The 9041-nt window shown below is 42.3% G+C and overlaps 1 protein-coding gene across 1 annotated transcript in view; it reads right to left on the bottom strand.

The window, feature by feature from the left end:
* Positions 1-6666: 6666 nt before the first annotated feature.
* The window catches only part of npas4l (neuronal PAS domain protein 4 like), a 6257-nt gene continuing 3882 nt past the window's right edge, over positions 6667-9041 (bottom strand). Inside the window, exons 9-10 of the mRNA XM_020596879.1 lie at positions 7688-8958; positions 6667-7584 (exon numbers count right to left, since the gene is read on the bottom strand). Coding sequence (XP_020452535.1) covers positions 7556-7584; positions 7688-8958 — 1300 coding nt within the window. The 3' untranslated portion in view covers positions 6667-7555. The remainder of the gene's footprint in view (positions 7585-7687; positions 8959-9041) is intronic.

The following is a 9041-nucleotide window of genomic DNA, read 5'->3' as shown; positions in this document are numbered from 1 at the left end:
GCGTTAAGTGTGAGTTGAGGGCTCTCCTGTCCTGTGGGTGCCTCATTAGTAAGTCATCGTCAGTGGAGAAATCGAGTAAATGCAAATGAGCTGTGATGAAAGACATCTCCCTAGGTGGCACAGGCAGAGCACACCAGCAGTGACTACTGTACTATAAATCATCCTTGTGTCAATACCTCAGCATTTCTATCAGAACACCCATTAGACATGCAAACCTACACAGCCTGAATCATAAACCTTGGATTAGAAAAATAACACAACAGATCAACCTGTGGCAACAATACACACACAGTGTTTCATTTGGGAAGTCAGGAATTGAGGGCAGTAGAAAGAAAGAGTTTTGTATGTTCTGTTTTTCTGGTTCTGGTGTTTTAAGTCACAGATCTGTTCAATAAAACTGGGCTTGCTGAGGGCAAGTGATTACTTCAACACTGAGTGATGTTTATTCATTTTGAATCAACTGCTTTCCTGCCCAAAATCCAAAAAGATCATGTTTGACTGGCTCTTTATTGATTTTTATTTGTCATTTGCCTGTGGGAATACTCTACTGTTGGCTGCATGCGCTCCAGGAATGCACAATAAAACATGCACATAGTAGCACATCTATGTTCATTTTACCTTTTAATTACGTCTTCATTTTCCATCTGGCAGTAGATATGAGCTACGTTATCAGTCATTCTAATTTTTCCTCATAACCTGGTTTTTTGCACAGTTGTTCCAGCATGTAGGAGGAGGTGTGCACAACCTGAGCATATGACTGAGGTCCCTGCAGAGCAGGGGTCACCAGGATCACAGTCAGTACATTAATCTGAGTGTATAAAACAAATAGATTAATGAGCAGGTAATGGCAAATGGTCACCTGGCCAGCACTGTCTCCAATTATCATCATTAGCGAGGGCTTGAATGAGCTTAATAATGATCAGCCAAATGGATAGTTCTTGTCTTTTAAAATGATTTTTACATGTCACATGACTGATTTATGATGTGAGCTACAAGATAGATAAAAGGTACCAATAAACAAAAAGTAAGGCAGACTTCAGAAATCTGAGGAAATATCCCAGCCTCAAATATATTTTACTGTGGCATAATTCATACAAATTCTGTGCTAATGAAAAGTCAAAAGATTCCAGATTCAAGATTTTTATCTGCCATTTATGCATAAACAGACAGTCTAGACATATGGGAATTCTTGTGCAGGGCTCTCCTGGTAAAGAGTTTAAAGCCAGAAGAATGAACACCTAGTCTAAATATAAGATCACCCAAGAATACAAAATACAAAAATACTCTACTTAGTAGGGTAATGAGGGGTTATTGCTCAGGTTTTTCACATTTTGTATTTTCCATCAGTCTTACTGCGGCAGGGAAAAAGCTGTTGTAAAATCTTGTTCTGTGTGTGATGATACTGTCCACTTTGCTGTGCCTTTGGTTGTGGGTGCAGTTTTTGTGTCTAAGCAGAGTGTGAGCTGGGTGAAGTGGGTCTCTGAGTATGTTCTCTGCCCTTATGTGACAGCGCTGTGTGTACAGTGTGTCCATAGCAGGCAGTTCAGTCCCAGTTATCCTCTCTGCAGTCTTTATGACCCTTTGAAGAGTCTTCTTCTCTGCCTGTGTGGTGTTACCATACCAGCCTGTGATTCTAGTAGTGAGGATGCTCTCTACCAGTCCTCTATAAGCCTGGGTGAGAGGGCGACGGTTCAATCCAGCTTTTCTGAGTCACCTGATGAAGTATAGCTGCTGCTAGGCTTTCTTCACTGTGGCAGCTGTGTTCCATGTCCAGCTCACATCAGATGTCACCTGCAGGCCCAGGCACTTGTGGCTGTCAGCCCTCTCCACCTCAGTCCTTTTGATGGTCAGAGGCAGCAGAGGGGAGTTATATTGAGGCTGAGGTCATTCTCCTCTCCATAAACGATGTCGATCTCCATTGTTTACCTACCACAAGGTAAGAATAATCCAGGGTGCTGAGGTTCAGCCTGTTACCGTTCATGGTCTGTGCACTGTAATACAGTAATATTCTTTATGCTTGAACACAAGAACTCTTGTGACTACAATGTGAAGATGAAATGTCTCATCATGAATTAATCTTGCTGTGCAGTTATATTTTTATCTGGAACACTTTGTGCATAACAAAGCCAGAGTCTGTCATCCACTGCTACCCAGCATGCATTCTCACACAAACAAACAAACACACAAATAGTTAAAATCCCTCATAATAGCAAGTGAATTCACAAAGTGCTGCTCTGTAGAGGTGGAGAGTGGTTCTCCATGTTCCTCTGGTGCTTAAGTGCAACAAAATGAAAGCACGCCATTGAGGTGTGGACGCAGAGGGACACTGTCTTTCTGCTTAACTTCTCCAGATTATTTTAATTAATTCTTGATATTTCAAACAGTGTCTTGGATCATGGACACGCTGACCCCCACCAGGCTGAGTATACTTTGCAGAGCTGTGTAACAACACAAGTTTTGTCTTGTCCCCAGCGTTACTTGCTCATGCTTAGTTTGAAGTACCCCAGAGATGCAGAAGTATCCTCCGTAGTGCAAAGAATTCTGCTCCTGCTGTGTTTACTGTCATTTCATTTTGTTAGCACAGTATGACATTACTCACAAATGTTTATATCCACACCACACATACATTAATCCCAAGAACTCCTGCAGAGAAATGTAAGTGAAATCTTCGTTACTTGACTGCGACTTCAGCACTGACAAAACTCTGCTGTTAATGGATGTGAACGATGAAGAGTGTACAATATAAAACATCAGGATTTGTACTGTAGCTCTGATGCTTTCCAAAGTCCAAATAAAGACTCAGAGGACTCTTTAGTAATAAGAGGTTAAACAATTATGCTTAAAAGTCATTTTAAAATAGGAAGAATTGAGTGAAACACTTGGCTTGAATATTGTATTTGTTATGCATTAGTTGAGGCCTTGTACCCAGAATTATTAATGAAGGCTAAACCCAAGATATCCAAGCACTAAAGTGGTCTCATGATTTGTGATGAATTTTAAAGAACCATGCACTTGCCCAATCACACCCACACAGAAAAACAAAACAAAAAAAAAGGCAACACTTCTCTACGTCAAGTTGGATTATTTTCAGTACTTATGACTCATAAAATACCAAATGTGCTTTGAAACACAAACCAATGACAGAACAACAGCAAAAGGTATAAAATCAGGAAAATGTGTTTGGGATTCTTGTATAGCACAACATTACATCCCAGCAGAAGCCAGCAGTGAAAGTTCTTACGGAATGTTTTTTTTTCAATACACAAGAATTTTAATCAACAAAGAATGACATGTTTTTCAGATCACACAGTGGGATGCTCATGTTTCTTCTGTGGACTGGCTATGCCTAAAGCAGCAAACTCCTCCCTGGGACAGAACAGTGGAAAAGAAATCAAATATTCATATGCAAGTAGGCTGCACTGCTAAGCTGCCGTTTGTATTCTTCTCCCTGGTTGGCTGGCCTTTCTCTCGTGAATATCAAAAGGATATGTTGACTCTGCGTGACTGCAATCCACTGTTGAATCAGTGCCGTGGTTTCAGGCATGGCAACAGAAGGAGAAGAAGGGGTACTGAAGGAACAGGCTGCAGTCTATTTTGGGTCTTTCTGTTTAACCCAGTTACAATGTCAGCATGCATAGACTGAACTAACACAGGTCAGGTGATGTGCCTCCTTTGAAAAGTGGAGCATCTACAAAATGAAAATGTAAAGCAGCCAAAACAGTGGCAGCTGTTTTATATATTGAAACAAGGAGAAAACGAGTTAGACGGTGAGAAGGGTCTCATCATGGAGTGTGAAGAATGAAAAGCCAGGTTCAGGTTAACATGCAATAACAGATCAGGTCTCCCTCATGACAGCATGCAGCACCTTTCTGTGCCCACGGCGGCTATTGTCTGTCAAACAATCCCAGAGCAAAACAGACAAATCACATTTTGAGCTGCATGGTTTCCCACGTCTTCATTTGATGCTAAATAAATGTGTACCCCAAGATCCGCTTTCAGCAGAGCCCTCAAGCCCAGTCACAGTGACAATAAAAGTATAAAGCCTAAAGTAAACGAAGACACTGCACTGCCACCTGAGGCCCTGTTGTCTGAAATCAGTGAGAGTTTCAATTTGACAAGTTTCCCTTTGCAGGTAAATGAGGTAATCAGTTGTGAGAAGCTACCGGTGAGACAGGATATATGTAGAAACCTGGCTGCTTGTTGGAGGCACGGCTTTGAAAAGAATCTTATCCATGAGCTGTTCTGTGAAACTGCAGTGAAACGCATTCCCCTCAGCATCCGCCCTCCAGCCATCCACCTGAGAAAGCACTTCAGGAGCTACTTAAGTAGGGCAGATGACAGTTTTGCATGTGTTTTTCTTTTTGTCAGTTCTACCGTGTGGTATCATTTTCCACCTCTATGCTGTTCTCAAACATCAGAAACAAATCATAGCATGGTTTTACTTCCACCTGCAGACTCCTGCAGTATTTCACCACTCCTGTGAGGTACACATGTTACTTTGATCTCACATCACCTCAGTGACACAGGAGGGTCACCTGTGTAATCAAGTAATAAATGAACCCAAATTCTAAAGTTCAAGTAATAAATGAACCCAAATTCTAAGGTGAGTGTGCTTGTGTGTGTGTGTTCCTTATTGCACCTCTGTACATATTTGTATCTTCCTTTGTCTGCACATCTCTTATCTTCTATAGTGTACTGCATGTTATTCTGTTTCTGTAACATCATTTTTATCCACAAACAGCCACTAATAATAATAATAATGTTGCGTTTGTGTCACCAACACTTTAACACAGTCACACCAGATCTCCAGTTGTAGTCATGTATCTACAGCTCCAGAAAAATGCCATACTCTTCTGTGTTGGGAGTATTCACTGTGTGTGTGAGCGAAGTGAAAAGGTGGATCCTTGCTCTCTCTTCAGTGTGGACAAACGTGTCAGTGCCATAGACCTGGTGTCACTGTGCCTCAGGGAAATCATCATTGTTCCAGGTAACGCCATGTAGTGATGCAGGAGAACTGGAGCAGAGCAGATGTGAGGACTTGTTAGGGACTCCAGTGTACCCTTCAACAGACATCACTCTTAATTAGGTCTCCATGGATAAGACTAGACAGCTGGACTGTTTGCTTATGAATGGAGTGAATTACGCTCTCATCGTTGCGCACACATACGGACACTCCTCCTGCACTTTGTTTCAAGTTTGTTTAAGTAATACTACACCAGTGACATGCAGATACCTGTGGTAGTGGGAAGCTGTTAGAGCTATCACTCCATCTAGTGGCTCATGCATGAGAAAATCATGGGGGCTCTGAATTGCATCAGCAGGATGACTGTAGTGCCTCCTGTGAGCTTTTTGTTCCACATGGATGGAGCGCTTCTCTGGAGGTACAGCTCTGTTTAACCATGATGATCCATCAGTCACTTTGCTGCCCAGTCAATTCACTTCTTTGTCTAACTGTTCATTTATAAATTGACTTTGCACATCTGTCCAAATATGTATCTGATTCCTCTGTGTGCAGTCTGTATGCTGTCACTGGGCTGACCAGCCACAATATCTAAAAATCAATGGAGCACTGAAGAGTCCAGCAGACCTTGTGCTGGGGCTGTTTATGAACCGTTGGGTAGCTAGTTAGTGTGGACGTTGGTCTTCTGTGCATCCATAATTTCCTCATACATTTCATATATCCCCTTTCACTGGGTCTGCTGTTGCAGTAGTATTTAATCAGATTCAAGTTCTCATGGTTTGTTCCAGTAGCCCACTTATTGTCAGATTGTCCTGATTCCACCAACATCTGATGCAGACTTTGTTGGTCCAGATGATGTCTGAGCTGGCATGAGATTAGTTTGTGTCTCTCTCATATCAGAGGTAGGCAGGGTCAAGTGTAAAGAGGTCTTGCCACAGCTGGGAACGCAGTCTCCCTTAGGAAAGGCAGTGATGTTACCACTGCACTATTCATATGTTTAGCATCTCTCAGTTCGCTGCTTTGGCTATATGGCCCATAATTTGTCTGTCTTACTTCACTATCAGTTTTCACCGACAGTCAGTAGCTGTTTTTAGTGAAAAAGCTCTGATTGCATGCAATCCAGCCAACACCGAATGGCAGATGAGCAATGATAGCAAGTAGCAGGTAAAGATATTGGAGCATTTAGCAGCTAATAGGCCAGATGTTTCTCTCAGGGGTTAGCAGAAACCAAAGCAATTAGAAAAGAAGAGTGAATATTGGACCTCAATTTCTCAGGAGGCCAGAAAGCTAACTCCAGATTACTGTTGCCCTGTGTCTGCTGAATGTATAAATAGGTATCTGTTTGCTAAGGGCTTAGCCATAACAACTTCAATGTTTTCTTTATAGATTGTTGCAATTAATTAATGCAGGTTTAAGTACATTTTTAGAAAATTTTGCTTGAAATACTTCTCAAAATTTACTATACTGTTTTATTTCATTTAGAGAGATATGCCTGAATGACCGTACCTACCAGCATGGTGCTAATGATGCGAACGTTAAGTGTGGTATTTGACTGTGTGGAAAGGTTTTCATTTAATGTAAAATTCTGAAAGAGTTTTTGTGGAAGGAAACACATTAAACACTAATATATCAATAATATAATATAGTCCCCTTGTGTTCCTTAAATTTTTTTTCATTAGTTTTATTTAAATTTCATACATTTGAAGACAATTGCAGCAATAACACATTAATGTTAAAGATTCAGACATTACAGTTCCAGTACCATGAAAAAACGTATCTGGAATAAATGAACATAAGTTTAAGATTCACATTTCAGTCAAGTACAACATTTAGTACCATTAATTAAGTGAGTATAGTTATGTCAGTGTGTTCAAAACCAAATAAATAAATTGGAATGTATTTAGATAAACCACTGAGGTAGGTGTTGAATTTACAACAATCATTATCTCACCTGCAGTGGACTGAGGTTGTTTTCTTTACTTATAACTGCATGAAACCATTAACAGCACACTGAGAAAAAAAAGACATTAAGGACAAAAAAGAACATAGCATTTTCACCTAAGTGTTTTAAGGCACCTGAAAAGTATTTAAAAGTGACTCTATGATTTATGTGATTCTCTTGTATGTGGTTATGTGAATATTTGTGTTAAAGCTCATCTACAGTACGTGGCTTTGAAATCTTGGTAATATTCCTTGAAATTGCGCCTTTTCTCAGCTACATGCATGTCATTTTGTGACAATTACAGTGATAAAGTGCTCAGTATTCTCAATATTAAACTGTGGTCACTCAGCAATAAAAGAAAAATATACCTCGATTTCAGTGTAAGTGTTGTCAGGTAGATTGTTTAAAGTACCTTTTTAAAAAAAATAAAATATAAGCCTTAAACAAGTAAAATGTAGTTTATATAAGTCTAGAGCTTTTAAGGCAAAGAAGTAGGTTTGTGGAGAATCTACTTTAGATTCTTTTCTACATTTAAAAAGTCATTTGAGGAATCTGTGTCTTTAAAATGTCACATTCTTCTTTGAATCCAGTGAAGGAAGAGTGCCCTGACAATATGTCATACAAGTAGTAGCACAGTAAGTCACAGACTTATTTCAGTACAGGTTTTCTTCAGCAAGTCCATCTGGAAGGAGACAGAAACATATTAGTGAAATGTAAGTTTTTGTGTTTATATATCAAAGCGGGATATCAGTACTTTGGTTGCTGCACTGTTTGGTGGAAATTACCTTGCTGAACGCTGCTCTGCATGTAGTGGTTGAGTTGATGCAACCCAGTGGTTTGGTCATGACGCCCCAACTGTAAACTGACAGGATACATGGCAGCCAACTGCTCCGCTGGCAGTGGATCCTGTGAGGTGGCTGTGGAGAGAACAAGGGGCTCCTGCTCCTGCTGATGGGAGCTGCTCCTGCTGCCCACTAAGCCCTGCTGATAGCTGCATGGCACAACAGCAGGGCCGGGTATGCTGCTTTTTCTTGTGACCATGTCCAGGTCTTTCAGGATGCTGTTGAACATGCTGTCATCAAGGACCATCTCACGCTGAAGAGGAAGGACTAAGGGGGGAGGAGGGTGATGGGGCCAGTTGCAGGTTGAAGGCAGAGTGTCGGTAGCCGCTGCAGGTTGGAGCGGGTTCAGGGTGCGGTACATGTCAAAGCTGCTGGCCAGAGAGGAGATCTGCTGAGCCAGAATACCGATCTCTGCCTGTTCCCTCTCATTGTATTCGGTAGACTCTGTGGATGTGGGAGACTGGTTGGGCGTAAGAAGACTGGGATGTATGGACAACCCGTGGTGGGGGACATGATGGAAGTGGGTGGGGCTGCCCCCTTGTGGCTGCTCAAGAGGGCTGAAATCGTCTTCATGCAGAGCACAATCAGTCGAGCTCTCACACATGCTGGATGCATACAAGCGGTCTGGAACTAATCGAGCATCGGATGTACAGGCTTGGAAATCATAGGTTGGAGATGAGGAGGAGAGTGGAGAGTGGCCAGTGAGCGCACCAAAAGCTGTCTGGTCAAAGGTGTGCTCTGCGGCCGCAGGCAGGGGATCGGAGGGTGATCGGTTACAGGTGAGCCCTGCCTCTGGGTAGGAGTAATAGGAAGGAGAGCCCTCAGGGGAGGACAACAGCTGATCTGTGTATCTGTGCACATCCATCAGGAGGTCATGGCTGAGCTCCTCCTGCCACACAGGGGAGCTGGAGGAGGCTGGGCTGTAGGGAGGGGTGAAGAGAGCGGGGCTGTCACCCAAGGGAAAAGGTGAGCTATCACTCTGGGAGGAGGCCCACACCACACAGTATCGGTCTTGCTCTGAGTCCTTCCTAACTCTGGAACCTGGCTCCTCGCTTTGGCTATTCGATGCCTTCTGCCTTTTAAAACATTTAGTGTTGTAGCTCTGAGTGTGTGGAACCTGAGCTTGAGCTGCCAAATGATGGGAATTTGCCAGAGATGATGGACTGAAGGCATCACTGCTGATTTTCTCCTGTAAAAATCTGGCCTCTGCTTCACTGCGAGGGCAGAACAGCATGCCATTAGTCAGTGTTTTTTAAGTTGGAAAGCCTTGAGCCATTACATAAACTGTCATCTCAGG

Source organism: Monopterus albus, unplaced genomic scaffold (assembly GCF_001952655.1).
Source record: "Monopterus albus unplaced genomic scaffold, M_albus_1.0 scaffold3.1, whole genome shotgun sequence".
Taxonomy (NCBI): Eukaryota; Metazoa; Chordata; class Actinopteri; order Synbranchiformes; family Synbranchidae; genus Monopterus; species Monopterus albus.
The sequence above is the reverse complement of the archived record's forward strand: the minus strand, read 5'-3'. Positions and strand labels throughout refer to the sequence as shown.